This window comes from Megascapheus bottae, chromosome 21 (genome assembly GCF_031878675.1).
Source record: "Megascapheus bottae isolate mThoBot1 chromosome 21, mThoBot2.hap1, whole genome shotgun sequence".
In the NCBI taxonomy this organism is placed as follows: Eukaryota; Metazoa; Chordata; class Mammalia; order Rodentia; family Geomyidae; genus Megascapheus; species Megascapheus bottae.
The window spans coordinates 10,565,629-10,583,719 of record NC_143529.1 but is presented as its reverse complement, the minus strand read 5'-3'; the positions used below and the strand labels follow the sequence as shown (position 1 = coordinate 10,583,719).

Sequence of the window (18,091 nt, the reverse complement as noted above, 5' to 3'; positions counted from 1 at the left end):
CTTCCTATAATCCCAGCTATTCAGGAGAATTGTGGTTAGAGGTTAAACCAGACAGAAAGTTATTGAGACCCCTATCTCAACAAACAAGTTGGTTGTTGAGGTCCTAGGTATGCTAGAATCACAAATAGGATGATCAAGGTCAAGGCTTACTTGGGCAAAAATGCAAGATGCTACATAAAAAGGTCTGGAGCTGGGCACAGTGCCTCATATCTGTAATCCTAGCTACTCAGGAGGCCGAGATCTGAGGATCATGGTTCAAAGCCAGCTTGGGTGCTAAAGTCTGTGAGACTCTTATCTCCAATTAACCACCAGAAAACAGGAAGTGGCACTGTGGCTCCAGGGTAGGGCGGTAGTCTTGAGCTGAAAGAATTCAGGGACAGTGCCTGGGGCCCAGAGTTCAAGTCCTGTGATTGACAAAAAAGGTCTGGAGGTGTGGTTCAAGCAGTGGAGCATAGCAAGCACAAGTCATTGGATTTAAATCCTAGTATTGCACAAAAAATGAAGAGAGAAAAGAGAAAAAGAAATGAATAAATGATAATTTAGTCAGTTTTAATTTCAACTACTATAAATATCAATAGATACAATTCTCATGAACAAAGCTCTTTGGGGTTGTTATAAATTTTAAGGTGTAAAGGGCTCTGAGAATCTCAAGATTCTCTGGTTGAGCCAAAAGAACCTGCTTTCAGCCCTTTTCTCACAAGGTGAGCCAAGAGGCAGTCCAGGGGAGTGTGGACTCACTACAGGGGTTGGCAGAGTTCCTGGGAGCAGAGAATGGTGATTCATCTTGTCTTCATTCCAAACATTAATGACTCCACGGAAGTCCTAAAGGGATTGTCTTGTTTTGTTTTGTTTTTAAAGATGAATGTTTAACCTGTGCTGGATGTTGGAGAACACAAGACGGGGAGCTTGGAGCTTCCCTGTTGACTTTAATGTATGTACTGAGTTTTCCTTGGAAGTGAATAAAGACATTTGGACCAAGGGAAGGGAAAGAATGAAGAAAGGGGAGATACTGATCAAGATGCATTATACTTACAAGCTGACATATTGAATACTGACCCCTTTGTAAAACTACTCAAGTTAAAATATAATAAACTCCCGTTATAGTCCACAGACATGCATGCACACACACACAAAGACACTTGTGCCAGAATGATCATACAACATCCTGCCCTTGATATTGAAACTAGGAAGGACCTACTGAATCTACCTGGAGACAAAGTCCTCACAAAATTTGCCTTTACAGGTCTCTGAAGGTGACACTAATGCCAGGTTACTCATGAAGGCAAATGGTGGCAAAAGTCTGACAGTGGGTGAACTGTGGAGCCTCTCCATTCCCTCAAAAGTGCCCTAAGGTAATCAGAAGGCCAGGGCAAAGAGAACAAACCATTAGCTCAGGTGGAAATATAGGCTCCTGGTTGGATCCAATGGTTGAAATTCTTCTTTTTCATACAATTTGGTGTAAACCTTAAGAAAGAAAATTATGTTTTAGTCTTTACAACAAATAGAGACAAAGATTGTAAGCATCTTGGCACTTAGTAACTCTAAGTATTGTGTATCCCTTCCTTGAAAGTTTTAGACTGAGGCCTGGGGATCAAAGCAATGAGATGGGCCAATCCTTTAGTCCTGCTCTGGCTGGCAAAGACTAGAGAAGGCTGGTCCAGGGAGCAAAAAGAAAGTGGCAGCTATGTGCTCGACACTGGGCCCGGAGGGCAGCAGAAGCCAAATGCCTTGGTGTGTTTCAAAGAGCAAGCTCCCTACCCGTCGGGACCAGTTTCTATGGAAGCTCCTGAAAGATGGAGGCACAGACTCAGAAGGGAGGCTATTCATGGAGTACAGAAAGCGGTCAGGCAAATTCCCTTGAACCCAGGGGAGAAGCAAATAGGAGGAGGAGAAAGTGGTTACATAAGGGACTGTGGGAAGCCTTTCAAGCAGGTGTTAGCTCTGAGATGGTATTTGGGAGCCTGTGGGAGCTGCTCAGCATTTCTGAGCCAGTATTTCTGGGAAATTCATTTTTCTGTGGTCTACAGTAGTTTCCAATTCCAGGCCTGCAGACTGGCTGCCTCTGCCTGCTGGGGCGGTTTGTAAAAGCTCAGAGCTAATCCTAGGCTACTTCACAGGAGGCTCTAATTCAGAAAAGCCAAGAGAAAATCTCAATCAAACATTTTAGAGCCTTTATAAATTGTGTGTGTGTGTGTGTGTGTGTGTGTGTGTGTGTGTGTGTGTGTGTGGTGTGCAAGACCTGGGTGATGTTCTCTTTTTCATTCAAGAGTGGCAAGCTACTACTTGAGCCCAGCTCCATTTTTCACTTCTTTAGCTGGTTAGAGATTAGAATCTCATCGACTGACCTGCCTGGCTGGTTCTGAACCATAATCCTCAAATCTCAGCCTCCTGAGTAGCTAGGATTATAGGCATGAGCCACTGATACCCAATTCATAAGTAATTTTGGGAGATTTGGGAACTTACCACACCTTGAGCCATCAGAGGCCTGCCTCCCTGGACAGTATCGTCATTTGCATTTATATGGGTACCAGAAGCACTGAATGGGGCTTCAAGGAGCTCATTCCCATATTTCCTTTGGGCTTCAGATCACTGAGGTCCCTGCTGTGGTCCCATCTTCCCATGTCACTCCCAAATGCAAAGATCACTCCTGTCCTGCACTCACATCATCTGTCAGCTAAGGCTGTGAGCATTATATTCTCACACTTCTCTACCGCAAAGGCTCCAATTCACTCTCAGGACCCATGTGGGCCTCTGTTCCAGTCTCTCCTATCAGGGAGGAGAGGTGACTGAGCTTTATTAGTCAAGGGGCAGGTGACTGTGGAATGGAGGGAATTCAGACATATGAGCTGGGTGTTAATCTGTGATTCTGGTCATGTAGGACAGAGCTAGGTAAGAAGAGGAAAGAACTGGAAAAATCCACTTGTATTCTTGCTTTGTGCCTGTAAATGTCAGGGGCAGGCCTGACCTTTCCTGTCACTCCAGGCAATAATATTTGGTAGCCACCGAGTAAACAGCTCAAGCCTTTCAAGTTTTTACATTTTCTTTGTCCTCTAAACTAGGAATCAAGCCAACCTGACTGTGTTTTTGCTGAGATTACAACACCAAGCATGGGATTTTGATCTGTTTTTGATGTGTGTGCATTTACTTAAAAAAAAGTCACCTCTAGCTAGGCAAAGGTGACTTATTTCTGTAATTCTAGCATTTGGGAGAGTGGGAATAGGAGCATTGTGGTTCAAGGTCAGCTTCAGAAGGAAAGTTTGGGAAACCCATTTTCTACCCATAGCTGGGTACAGCGGTAGATTATCTACTTGTCATCCTCAGCTTCATGGGAGCTGATAGCTGAGATTAGGAGGATTGTGGTACCAGGAAAGTCAGGCAGAAGTGACGATTTGACTCCATATACATGGAGGTGCCTGTGACCCCAGTGACCTCAGAGAAACCTAAGTGGAAGTTCAGATTGATGCATAGTGGGGAAGCAAGAACCTATCCTAAAAAACATTTGGTGAAAGGCAACATTGGAGGCATAGGTCAGAAGTATTGTGCTAGCCTAGCAAACATGAGGCTCTGAGCTCAAACCCTAGAACCACAAGAAAAAGAAAAAGAGAAAAGAGAAAATCATGTCTGGCTACTGAAAATTTTATAGAAATAAGTAAAATTCATTACTGCAACTGTGAAGATAATTATATTAGTTTATATATGTATATATATTCTTTGTTCTCATTCTCTATATGTGTGTTTAGATTACATATATTTATAATATTTTTCAGCTTGTACCCATATAACAGTGTAATTATGCCATGATATATTAGGCATATAATATACTACTGTTAAGACATTTAGTTTATCTTTAATTTTTGTTACTATAAATGCATTTTGACAACTACCTCTATAAAATAAAGATTTGCCCTATTTCTGGTTATGCTCTCAAAGTAAATTCCTGGCAGTGGAATTGTTGGAATTAAATCCCTAATACTAATTTCATTGCCTTGGGAGAACTATCTCTTGCCAAATTGGCTAAACAGATGCTACTGAATCTTGGGTTTTAGGAAAACTGGACACCTAATAAGAAATGTTTAGCAGTGGAATTGGGACTTTGTGTATATGATCTATACCTATCATTTACTCAGAACTCCTGGAAGTATTATCCTGATTAGACGGCAGAAAACCTTGAACGAGAAAATTACAGCTAGGATTTGAACCATGCCCTTTTGTTCCAAAGAAATTATCCTCATGCTGGTACCATCTTTGAGAAGTTCAGTTCAGGGGATCCCTTGCTTTTGGTAAACCTGGGTCAACAGTGAAGGCATTGGGAAGAAAGAAGTGGAAGGACTGGGAGAATGACAATTGCTCTTAGAACCTCTTGGGTTTCTGACACCAGCCTCTTGTTGGAAGGATGGGATGGACTGGAACCACATATGAACTGGAAAAAGGGGAGAAGGAAAAGAAAAACTTACGTTGGATTGGTTCTCAGGCTTGTTTTCACTTTGATCCAAGCAACATCTCCCTTTTTCATCCGTTTGGCAGCAAGATGAACTCTATGAAAGAAAAGAAGGATGGCAAAATCGAAGCATTGTGAAATAATAGAAGAGATGAGGATGATTTGATATGCTAGGACTTTAATGTGTGTGCCCTCCAAATCATGTTGAAATGTAATGGCCAGTGCAACAATTAGGAGGCAAGACCTTTAAGGAAGCCTCCTTTATCACAAATGGGTCAATGCCATGAGAACTGGGGTCAATTCCTACTTAAAGGACAAGTGAGATCTCCTTTTGCCTCTCCATATGTCTCTTATTCTTCCACCATAGAACACCTTCTGTAATACTGTGATGAAGCCAGAAGGCCCTCACTGGATGCTCTCCATGTTAAGACTTCCCAGACTCCAGAACTGTGAGCCAATACATTTGTGTTTAGTATTAATTACTCAATCTATGATAATCTGTTATAGAAACATGAACTGAACTAAAGATATGGTGAACAAAGACAAAGAACCAACCCTGAGGTTGGACGTGTGGCTTAGGTGGTAAGGCCCCAGCTAAGGAGCACAAATAAGCATCAGTTTGAGTCCTGATTTGGGGTGCCAAAAAAGAAAGAGATGGTGAGAGTGGTGGTAGTATATGTATTACTTACGATTTATGACTTGTTAAATCTTCATCATGTGCCTAGCATGATGCTTTATGCTTTGCAGATATGATCTAATTTTAATTCTTGTAAAATCCCTTTTTATAGCTAAGACACTGGTACTAAATGAATGGTATCATGTTCAGAGAGGACATAGGCATTCATCTGGTGAGCAATTGGCTCAAGGGAGCTAATGGAGGTAAAAGAGGGAAGAAAAAAAAAGATTGACATTGGATTTGTTTCCAGACTTGTTTGGGATTAGGCTTTACTTCAAACCAAGAGCCCTGCACCTAATCCTGGCCCATGTTTTGTTGCTATGCTCATCTGACCCAGTAACCAAGCTCATTGGAGTGAATCAAATCACCTTGAGATGCATCATCAGGAAATGGAAAATGAAGTATAAGTGACAATGGATGCTACACAGAGTCCATATCTTCAAGTAATGAATGAATGAGTAAATGACTTGAAAATAAATCAGCAAACAAATGAATAATCAATGTTTTCCATTGTTCTTATTTCTCCAACTCAGGTAGGCAATGATAGTAACACTTGGTAAGTTTTCGACAGAGTGATAAAACGTTTTACATGCTAACATGACTGTGTTGCTCAGGTGGCTCTCTAGTCTCCATTTTTTCCTTTTTGATTTGGACGTATTTTCTTTTTTTTCATATATTTTTTATTGTAATTAATAGAAGGGTTACATGATATTTGCCAGATATATGGTGCATTAATTCCCATACATTGATACCCTTTTACATATCTTGGTCCCCATTTCCCTCCCCCCCACCCCCATCCCTCACTTATTTTCCCCCATTCCCTATCCAATTTCAAATAACCAAATACAAATATATCCGATATATCAGGTAACAAAGTGAGATACTGTAACAATATGAGATAACCTAGGGACAGGAAAAGAAATGAGAGATAACATAGTACCTTAAGAACAACAATCATTCATTATATGGCTTATGGACGTATTTTCTTGCATGCTCCCTTTGTCATCAACTGAAGTTTTTCTCATATTGCCATTTTGTTTAATACTCCCCACCCGGACTTCATACATCTCTGGATATATTATTGTTGTATGTAGTTTACGAGGTATATCTTTACAAGAAAAGATTGAATTTTTTATAATTAATGATTTCCTGTCTTCCTTCAATATTCGCTATAGCAGAGAGTTTTTTTGGGGGTGGAAGGGGGGGTGGAAGAGAGTAGTATAATAAAAGCAAAATTAGTCTCTGTCCCAAGTTCTTGGTTCAGAGATCCTGAAATCCTTCTGACTTCCCATCTACCTTTAGTTATTTCTAATGAGTCCCTTTTGACTGTGTGTGGCTTTAGCCTATGAGGTGCTTTAGGCTGGGCTCTGGAAAGTCTCAGGGTTATGCTAATCAAACAAAGACCATGGGATCAGAGAGCCAGAACTTACAACCCCCACGCTTCATCTGAGGAGAGAGGGACTGGAGATCAAGTTCAACCTACTGGGATCAAATTCTTGAAAAAGGAGGTTAAAGAGATTCTGAGTTGGTGACTGTCACTGTGCTGGGGCCACCCCAACTCCAAGACCCTGGAACCTTCTGGACTTTGGTCTGTATAGATCTTCATCTGTTTCACGTATTTATTTATTCATTCATTTATTATCATAGTGATGCACAGAGGGGTTACAGTTACATTCATAAGGTAGTGGGTACATTACTTCTTGAACATTGATACCCCTTCCCATGTTTTTCTCCCACTTTTCTTCCCCCCACCCCTCCCAAGTTGTAAAGTTAATTTCCAACATATTGTCTTGTGAATATCACTGTTATACTGGTTCATCCTTTGTCCTTTGACTCATCATCTTGTTTTCCCCTTTCCCTTCCCTTATTTAAATAAGCAAATAAATGTACATACAACGCACCATAATCAGATGCAGCAAAGTTAAGTAAAGCAGTCCCAAGGGAACAAAGGCTGCATGGTTTCCCTCATTTGAAATATTTAAAATGCATCTAGCACTCAAAGGAAATTAGGCTCAATGGTTCCCCTCATTTATCATAATCAGTAGAAACCTTGGGCTCTACTAGCAGAGATCTGCAATAGAGCAAAACCTTGATACATAAGGCCATATAGTATGAAGCTAATTGAAAGGACCTCCAGGATATTGAAACAAAAGCCATACAATGAATGATTGTTGTCCTTAATGTACTATGTTATCTCTCATCTCATTGCTGTCCCTTGGTTATCTCATATTGTTACAGTATCTCACTTTGTTATCTGATATACTGGATATATTTGTATTTGGTTATTTGAAATTGGATAGGGAAGGGGGGAAACCAAGATGGGGGAGGTGGAGGGGAGGATATTGGGGACCAAGACATGTGAAAGGGTATCAATGTATGTGAATTAATGTACCTTCTATCTGGCAAATATCATGTAACCCTTTTATTAATTACAATAAAAAAAGAAAAAAATGCATCTAGCATACTAATTTTCCTAGCAGAGGAGCACGATCACTCAAAAGCTATGTGTATGGCCTTATCGGAAGAGGCTAAGGGAAATGAACTCCAGGAAAGGGAAACAAGAGATTTATCCTTGTGGTTGTTGTTTTAACTGTTCTTTTTTCTTTCTTTCTTCCTCTTTTTCTTTTTTCTTTCCCTTATGGTTTGTCCTCTGTTGTTGCTGTATCTGACCTGGTGCATTGTATGAACATCTGTTTCCTCTGTATTAGTCTTCAGAGTAAGCCAGCACACTGAAGATTATCTCTTGAGTCCTATGAGCCAGACTCACTAATTATGAAATGTAAGGCAGGAGTGGCGGGGACTCTGATTTGTTGCTGATAGGTGAGACATACAGGAGGCTGGGACTTGAAACTGATGGGTGAAGTCAAGGGAAATTACGTGAAGTTCAAACTTTGACTTGTGGGCTGTGACACTGATGCCAAGGGAGTCCATGTCATAATTGGGTTAAATTGTAAGATACGCTGATGGTTGGTGTCCAGAGAGTTGGGGAATTGTAGGTGTGGAATAACCCACATAACTGATGTCAGAAGTATTCTGTTGGAATGTGGGTAAACACTGTGTATCTTGAGTGAAGGGACTTTAGAGGGCCTGGGTAAGGAGGGGGTTAAGGCTGATTCCCTATGCACGTTGCTAGTTTCTTGGTGGAGATTGATTCCAAGCACCTTGAAAGATGGAAATGGCCTCTCCGCTCTTTCCCATCAACCACCAGTGTATTAATCAGAGGGAAGCACATTCAGAGAGAACATAGCATTTATTTGCTGAAAATGCTCCACTTCAGCTATGACTCAACAAAATGTGCTTGCTGCAATGACAAGATGAGAGATAGACTCTTCTTGGTTTTTCCCTATCATAAAGTAAGATGTTAGGAGGATGAGCCTAATCTATTTCCACTTAGAATGTGCTATTTTATTAACTCTGACTTCAAAAAAATCTATTCCAGGGCTGCTACCTGCCTACATGTTTTTAAAAGAAAAAAGAAAATTAGTTATGTTTGCCAAAACAGTCAAAATGGCAGACCATGCTCCTTGATTGCCCCAGTCTAAGCTTTTCTTAGAAATCAGTGTGGAATTGGGGCATGCACAGGATGGGAAATGATGCTTTGCTACTAAACCAGAACTGCTGGCTCAGCAGTTGCTAGTCATTTCATACTCACAGAGATAAAACTTTTTCCACTCTCCACAATGGGTCTGTATCCAGTACAGTGGCATAAATTACCTGGGTGGAAAGAAATACGTAGTACTTCAAATGAAAGGCAACTTCTCTGCATTTAAAATGTCGGTCTCATTTATGCCTAGCTCTCATTCATTGTTCCCCATCAGGTAAAATTCACAGTAAGTTTTCTACACTGACCTAAGGCCTCAAAGTTATTTTGGATAGATTTCTGAGGTACACTATTTTGGGTGCTAGCACAGCAGCTTGAATTCAGGACTTGAGCTCTTGAGCTCTTGTTTGGTTTTTAGTGTATGTCTGGGTACTGTACCACTAAGTCGTGCTTCTACTTCCTGATTTTTGTGGAGAAAAGAATCTCATAGATTTTCCTGCCTGAGTTAGCTTTGAATCTTGATTCTCAGATCTCCGCCTCCTGAGTAGCAAGGATTACAGTGTCTGGTTGGGATGCACTCTTAGAAAACAAGTGAGCAGAATAACCAGTAGAGAGAAGACAGAGAAAGCCTCTGTAAAGGGACTCAGGTCACATGCTAGTATATGGACATCTTGTGAGCTGTGTACTGATTGCTTTTAGCCAGAACTTTCTGTTCAAGGATGCTCATAGAATGAAGAGTCTTGGACAATAGGCAGTGATTTCATGAAGACAAATGGGCAGGAATGTTTATTTCTAGGATAATATAGAGTCAGTTACCTCTGAGAGACTTACCACCCATCTTACAGGACAAATTCTTTGAAATCAAGGTTCCTCTCCTGTAAACATAGCCCAATGCATATGCAGGCACCATCTGGCTCTCTTTATGTTGTCTTAAAGGAGCTGTGACAAATGCTACTACTATTGTTATACTAACATGATGAGTAATAAATTCCTTTGTCTCTGACCCAAGGATCTCATGTGTTCTATCAGAAACTATCAGACTATACCAGACTCACATGTTAGCTTGTAAGTATGATGAAATCTCAACCCTTTTGAAGTTGTTGACAAGCACTAGATGGTGTTAATATCAAAGGGAAGTGACATTGACACCTATGGAATACTGCTTACAGAGACTTGGAAAGCATGTCTAAGGCACAAGACCTCTACCTAATCAGGAGTTTCCATACTCTCATCATTTCTGTGTCCTTTAATTCAGTTGGCTCTATTAAGGGAGAGGAAGTCATAATTCACATAATTTATTTCAGAGTCTGATGTATTTCTTTTCTGAGAACATACACACAAACTTTGTGGGTTCAGGAACCTCCTAAAGACATGAACAATCCTGAATTAGAATCTCTGTTTAGGACTGATTTTCCCCAAGTTGCGGGCCCAGCAGTCATTCCCACCTGTGGAAGGGAACATGATTAAAATAGAGAAAGAAATAGCTATAAAATTAAAAGATTCACAGAAGACTATGAAATCAAAGCAAAGAGCACTTATATTGGGGGAAAGGAATGATGGTAAAAAGAAGTCTTGGTAAGTCTCTGGAAAAAAATGACTAGAAATAAATGATTTTGGAATGATAAATATTTTTATGTAAGGTATGTAAGAACATGAATTTTATAGCCAGATTGTCAGGTTTCAAATCTTACTCTTTCACTCGTTGGTTACATGATCTTCGGCAGTAATTTCAGCACTCTATAATCACTTTCTCTCTGGCATATACCTGGTATTTACCACAGAGTGAGGTGGCTGTTGTGGTGGTATCTAGACACCCAGGCACAAGCCTGCTTGAGCTCAGGGCCTGAGCACTGTCCTCGGATGTTCTCAAGGCTAGAGCTCTACCACTTGGGCCTCAGCACCACTTCCAGCTTTTTTCTATGTATGTGGTACCAAGGAATCGAACCCGGGTCTCCATGCATGCTAGGCAAGCACTTTAACCACTAGGCCAAACTCCCGGCCCCAGGCACAAGCTTTTAAACAGAAGACTTGCCATTCTGGCACAATAAGACTGATGTCTAAAACATATCCCCCAAATTTTCAGAGATGAGATCAAATCATGGGATCTGGCAATATTCAAAGAAGAATAAGAACAAAAGAGACAGAAGCCACATGGTCACAAAAAATATTCTTGAGTAGAAATCTAGGAACTCACAGTAAAGCAAGAGACCATTTTGGTGAGATGTTAAAGAAAAACCGAACCTGGCCTGTGGCTTTCTTATTCAACATTCATGGACTGCAATCTTGCTGCAGGTCATTGTCCAGATTCATTCCCACTTTTCCTAAATGTACTATTTATGTGTATGTATGGAGGTAGGAAGGTGCTGGGTCTCGAGCCTATGGATTTGTCATCTTGCTTGATGTGTGTGTGTGTGTGTGTGTGTGTGTGTGTGTGTGTGTGTGTGTGTGTGTATGTTTGCTAAGTCTAGTGCTTTACTACTTGAACCTGCTTCACTTCTATAATTTTGCTGGTTAATTGGAGATGTATCTCTGAGATTTAACTGCTCGGCTGGCCTTCAACTATAATCCTCAGCTCTCAGTCTCCTGAGTAGATAATATTACTGGCCTATACTTGCTTATTTACTTTATTTATCGTTTAAAAATTAGCTAGCTAAAATGAAAGGACCTCCAGGATATAGAAATAAAAGCCTTAACCTACTATGTTATCTCTCATCTCTTTTGCTGTCCCTTGGATATCTCATATTGTTACAGTATTTTACCTTGTTATTTGATATGTTGCAGATATGCTTATTTGGTTATTTGAAATAGGATAGCGAAGGGGGGAAAACAAGATGAGGGGTGGAAGTGGGGAAGGGAAATGAGGACCAAGACATGAGAAAGGGTATCAATGTTTGTGAAGTAATGCACCTTCTATCTGGTGAATATAATGTGACCCTTCTATTAATTACAATAAAAATATATGAAAAAATAGCTATACAAAGGAATTCAATTCAATATGGCAGTTTGTCAGTACAATGTATTTGATCACTGTCACTCCTTCCACCATTCTCCCCTGTCTGTCCCAACCCTATTCATTCTGTGAAATAACCAGATCATTTTATCTGGTTCTATTCTCACATAAGTATATTGCTTGTTATGATTGTATTTGACCCCCCTTCCTCTCTCTACTCATCTCTCCCACTTGCCTTCAGCTCACCCACTTCTAACAAAATATGCTTCAGCTTCTTGGTATTCATTTTGTTGTTAGGTGTTCAAAGAAGTTGCCCCGTTGGCATCTGCCTCTGTGTATACACCATAGTTTTATCAATTTGTCAAACTTATGAATCTCTGGTTCTTAACCTTCTTTGATTTCTGATATCTGCTTTCAGTCTCTCTGTTTTCAACAAAATGCTAAAATGCTTTATTCTCTTCATTTTCAACAAAATGCTCCCTGAATCCAGCTTCCTCTTTGGCTCCTGGGTCTGTTTGAACACTGAGCTTCAGCCCTGGTACGGAAAAGCATTTGAACCTCAACTCATCCTACCAGGTGGACTACCATCTAATTCCTGAAGAGAAGTGAACATCACAGAACACCAGCCTCAACAAAAAGTGTGACTGGAGCTTCTTTAACAAGGATGGTTACAAATGGGAACAGAGGAAGACTAAAGCTGAGAAAGCATCGCATGAGGATTCCGGTGTGAAAATTCGACCTGTCTTACAAGAAAGACAAAAAAAAAGGCAAAAAATCTTCTCAAAATTAAGATGATGCAACAATGAGCAAGGGTATTGGGCAGTTCACTTGGCCATGACACAGCAGGATATTGCGGCAGAGTGTTTCTCTAAAGAATTCTGGCTCTCCTTCAAGGACAAAGTGTGTGAGAAGCCAATTTTAAAAAGAACAGTGAGTGCAGAAATGAAACAGTAGAAAAAGCATGGGAAGCTCAGAGATAAGGTTTGGAGGATAGGACTGCAGAGAAGGAAGAAATAAAGGGAGGGTAGTAAGCAGATTACTTTCTCACCAGCAAAAATGAAAAACAAAACAAGATAAAGAAATGATGGAAGACAAAGAGAACAGAGTGGCTCAGAGCAGTGGCAGATTGGCTGAGTGTTAGGCTGAGATTTTGTACAAAATACAATAAATGACCAAATATGTATTAAAAAAGAGAAAAATCCACTGTTCACTCCTGTTTTTGTTATCATATTGCTCACTAAAGTAATGCCTGGTGAACTAAAAACATCAGGCACACCTAGTTAAAAAGTTCTGAAGCCCAAGATACACAGAGATTTTTATCATTTTTGTTTCACCCAGATATTTTTAAATTGCACTTAGCCCTTTAAAATTTGCTCAAGGTGTCAGATAAGCATGATGAATTATGCCCCATGACATGAAAATAACATAGCTGAGATTATCAATAATCTTTTTTAGATATCCTAGTAAACAAAAGTAGTCAGAGAATAATAGGGACAGGCAACCATTGATTCTGGAGGATTTTGTCTTGTGCCAGTCCTAGGATTTGAACTCAGAGCCTGGGCACTGTCTCTGAGCTTTTGTGCCCAAGACTAGCACTCTGTCACTTGAACCACAACTCTGCCTCCAGTGTTTTGGTAGCTTCTTGGAGAAAAAAGTCTCACAGACTTTCTTGCTCAAGCTGTCTTCAGACCTTGATCCTCAGATCTCAGTCTCCTGAGTAGCTAGGATTATAGGCATGAGCCACTTGCACCCAGCCTGATTCTATTTTGTATTTGTGTGTGTGTGTGTGTTGTTGTTGTTGTTTTTTAAGATGGATAGTAGGCAAAGTGCAGTGGCTGATGTCACTTGTGAGGCAAAATTAGGAAGATTGACATATGAGGACAGCCTGGACAATAAACTAAGAATGGTGGTGTACATCTGTAAGCCCTGTTACTTGAGAGGCATAGACAGAAAGATCACAGTCCCAGTCTAGCCCGAGGCATAAGCTAGAGACCTTTTTCCAAAAAGTAATGCAAAAGAAGAGATTGGGGTATAGCTAAGGCTGTAGAGTACTTTCTTAACAAGCATAAGGCCCTGCATCCAATTCTCAGTGCTATCAAAAAAAAAAATCCCAAACAGGTAGATAAATAGGGTGATGTTGACCCCTCTCCAGCAATTCTTTGGATCTGTTCCGATTGGATTATTGAAGACAGAAAGAACCTAAGAACAGTAGTCCCTTAAAAGGAGATTGGGTGCTCAGGAGAGCTATCCTCTTTCCTTTGGGGTTGAGAAACCTAGATTGACAATCTGCTCGAATTGGACAGTAGTGGTGTTCCACTATGTAGAGGAGTATAGAATGAAAATGTGGGATTCTTTTTTTTTTAATGCATGATTCTTGAATAAGCAATAGTTCCGTGTTAGTAACATTGATTAATGTTCTTATAATTCTTTGCTTGATCTACTCTGTTCAATATTCTAGCAGAGAAACTGCATAAAGACAGAAGGTAATGTTTACCAGATTTCCAAATAGCAGAATAGAAAATAAGTACATTGGGAAGTTAGAGTGCCTATTTATGTACAATTTTTAAAGAATAGAAGTGTTCTCAAAAGGACAAAGAGGAGGAAATACTACTTTAAAAGTCTTGAAGCATTTCAAATTCTTGCAAGTTTAGGAGTCACAAGTGATTTCCCTTTTTATTCTTAGAGTCTGTGATTCTGTGAGAATTGATTTTACTTCAATAACAACTGCAGCAGCAACCGCCACCACAACAAATACAAACGCACCCCAAGGTCACTGTTTCTTCTGATTAGTTCTAAGTATATAATTGAATGTTTCCAAACATCATTTCAATATGATTGTATGTGTACCAAAGATATGCATACAGAGTGTTTCAATTAAGTATTTGCGACTCAATTATATATGATACAACAGTTACCAGAAGCAACAGGATACAATGTAACCTCCATATGGGAAACTCACTTCCTTCCTGAGGCTGGATGCTTCAGTGAGCTTGTTCTCCTACTAAATAGGGATAGACAGCACTTGGATACTACATAAGCAGTGTAGATCATAAGAGTAAACAAGCACAGCTTAGTTGCAGCCTGTGGCCCACTTCCTTGCATGAAAAGCACTAGCATCACTGATCCTCTTTTAGGGATGGGAGAGGCCATTCTACAATTCAGGAGGTTGGTGACTTACCACTCAAAGATTCCATTAGCTGCTCTGTAGAGGGCTCTGGGTGGTTCCTGAGGAGAGTGTAGATACTCATCACCATTCCTGGGGTACAGAACCCACACTGGGTGCCATGGCCTTTGGCGATCCTTTCCTGAAAAACATGTAAGTTCAGGTGGAAACAGCCTTTGCTGTGACTACAGGCTGGTACGGGGCCAGCAGTGCTGTGACTTATCACATTTACCATGCAGAGGGAAGCCTTTTATGAAAAGGCTTCACTGAGATAACTGAGGAAGGAAGTCTTCCATGACAGCCTGGTGCATTACTTCAAGGGTACAGTTCCAAGCCAATCAAAACCATAGAAACAGAAATGACCTAGTTTTTGGTTTCTTTTGGGGGGGGGAGGGTGTTCAGTTGTGGGCCAGCCTGGGAGCTGCCCCTGAGCTATTTTGCTCAAGGCTAGTGGTCTACCATTTTGAGCCACAGCTCCACTTCTAGTTTTCTGGTGGTTAATTGTAGATAAGTGTCTCACAGACTATCCTCTCTGGGCTGGCTCTGAACTGCAATCCTCAGATCGCTGCCTCCTGAGTAGCAATTACAGACCTGAGCAGCAATTACAGGCCAGCTGAAACAACCTAGGTTCCTGTTCTTTACTCATTCAGCTACCACTTGTCACTTGCCTCTGAAACACACACAACATAACAATATGGAGCACTCCATGGCATAGGTTTGTCTCCATAAACCTTGGTGGGTGACCTTGGCCAGTACCCTTGACAGGTAACTGAGTTTCCTTTATGTTTGGATGTTTTTACTAACGAGTTGGCAATACATGTGTTCAGAACCCCTGTTAAAACTAGGCTGTAAACTGGTAGTTTTGCCTAGTGGTAGAGTGCTTGCCTAGCATGCACGAAGACTTGGGTTAGAGTCCTCGGTACTACAAACAGAAAAAAAAAAGCCAGAAGTGGTGCTGAGACTCAAGTGGTAAAGCTCTAGCCTTGAGAAAGTCCAAGGACAATGCTCAGGCCCTGAGCTCAAGCCCAGGACTGGCAAAAAAAAAAAAAAAAAGACTGGGCTCTGAAACCTAGAGTGAGCCTTTGAGATTCTGGGGATTTCCTGGAAGGCAGGGGGTAACCAGGCCTCCTGCTGGCTTGTTACATAGTGGTCTTTCAGTAATCTCTATACAATCCCAATTCTTTTAAGGTATTTTAGATAAGCTTATAGTCCTTGCCCTCAAAGAGTATATACTTTAATTTTGGAGATATGTATCGTATCTGACTAGAATTTACAGCCTGGCTATTGGCACAGACCAAATATTAAATGCACATCCTTATTTTTCCCCTTTTTTATTGCAAAAACCAAAGAATAAAACTTTCTATCTTTGTGAATGGACCCAAAGAACTCTTGGAAAGAGAATTCCTTCCTGAGGTCATGGTGGGATTAGACGGGGGCCTGTCTGGAGTTACTTCTTCCTTCACTACTTCTGCCACATTTTTAGAACAGTTTAAAAAGCTTCAATGTATAATAAAGAAAGTTGCAGAAGGAATCTAAAATTAAGAAAATGGTAATATTTATTCTTCTGAAGAGGACAGAGACTTCATCTGCCATTTTGTTCTAGAGGTATAAGCTGACAACTAAAGAAGACACCTAAGTCTCATTTTTACTTATACATGTTAAAATCTGTTCTCACCTGGACAGGATGAATCCTGGTTTTGGTGTTTCCTATTCCTTCCACTGTGGTGATGGCAGCCCCATAAAGAGAGCAAATGGGTATCAGGCAGGCGGTGACAGAGAAGTGACTTCCAAGTTCACACACAGAACAGCAGGAAGAAGTTGCATAGACCACAACAATTGGGGGGGGGGAAAGAAAATAATAGATGATTATAACTGTAATACTTTGACGTGAATGTAACATGTTGAAGCTGAATCATCACATAAAAGATTGTGAATATGAATGTGCTACTTAATTATTTTAATGAAGAATTCCATTTTCCATCCTGTTACAAAATTGTAAGAGCAGCCAGGAACTGGCGGCTCATTCGTGTAATGCTGGGTACTGTACTCAGAAGGTTGAGATCTGAGGATTGAAGTTTGAAGCAAGCCTAGGCAGGAAAGCCTGTGAGACACTTACTCTGATTAACTACCAAAACACCCCCTGAAAATGGAGCTGTGCCTCTAGGGGTAGAACATCAGCCTTAAGGGAAAAAGCTGAAAGACAGTATCCAGGCCTTGAGTGCCCCACTGTGTGTGTGTGTGTGTGTGTGTGTGTGTGTGTGTGTGTGTGTGTAAGATCATATAATGAGCTGTTTATCCTTTAATTTAGGTTACTTATGCTTTTACAAACAGCCTGGAGGGTTGGGGAAGTTGTTAAAAGAGACCTACCTATAAGGCAAATCCTTGAATAATTTCACCTGTTCCATGAATGCAGGTGCCTTCATTTGTTTTCTGGTGCTTTAGGGCAAAGGTGTATCAAATAGTGACTGGTGAAGTGACAGGGGGGGGGGACAATTGGGCTTTCCCCAAATGCTTAGAGCATTCAGGGCAAATGAGGTTTACTCCTTTGGAATATCATGGCATGGAAGAGTTGAGCTTGGCTCTGAAGTTGGCCTCTCTTCAAGGGGGATGTAAGGGAAGAGATAATTGCATCAACTTTCCAAGGTCTCCTGTGTGGAGAGTACTTCATAATAAGAATCTAGATTTTAAAAACTGATAGGCTTGAGCTGATGCTCTGCTACTCACTATTCTATGACCTTGGCAAAAGTACAAATTCTCTTAGAACCTCAGATTCCTTCATTTGTAAAATTCAGAGCACTCTCATGCCTCTTTCTCCAAGTATCAACACATAAGAGTGCTCATTTTGGTTCTAGCTCACAGAAACTAATGTAGCTCAGCTTCTTCGGTTGAATGGGCTGAGGAAATCTCATGGGAAATCAACATAAAATCAGTGACATGGTTTAGGCTTGGAGGAAAGCTACCTGATCTTCTTGGAGGTGGGGTCATATCTTGAGATCATCACTGTGCAGGCGCCGCAGTTCCCGCCACCACAGCTATCTTTGGTCCCTGTGAGTTGCACTTGGTAGAGTTATGATCAAAGGAAAACATGATTTGAACTGTTTCGGATTTCATGCTGAAATTTTCTCACATGGGAAGAACGACTTTATGATACTGTAGTCTTTTTTGATCTACCTTGCTTAACCTATAAATGATTTGGTGCCTGGAATCAATCAGTCAGAGCTCAACTGTTACAGGAACCAATGGGTGACAGCCCCCGGTCAGTGGGGAAGCTAGTTTGCAAGGTTGTAATCTCGATCATTCCTGCTTTAGAAAGACTGCAAGCT

General features: G+C 40.7%; 1 protein-coding gene across 1 annotated transcript in view; it reads right to left on the bottom strand.

The window, feature by feature from the left end:
- The window catches only part of LOC150048610 (aldehyde oxidase 3-like), an 83,371-nt gene that overhangs the window by 62,563 nt on the left and 2,717 nt on the right, over nucleotides 1-18,091 (bottom strand). The window contains 7 exon segments of the mRNA XM_090354574.1: nucleotides 1,385-1,416; nucleotides 1,419-1,464; nucleotides 4,455-4,535; nucleotides 8,767-8,828; nucleotides 14,784-14,910; nucleotides 16,444-16,552; nucleotides 17,729-17,825. Coding sequence (XP_090210700.1) covers nucleotides 1,385-1,416; nucleotides 1,419-1,464; nucleotides 4,455-4,535; nucleotides 8,767-8,828; nucleotides 14,784-14,910; nucleotides 16,444-16,552; nucleotides 17,729-17,825 — 554 coding nt within the window.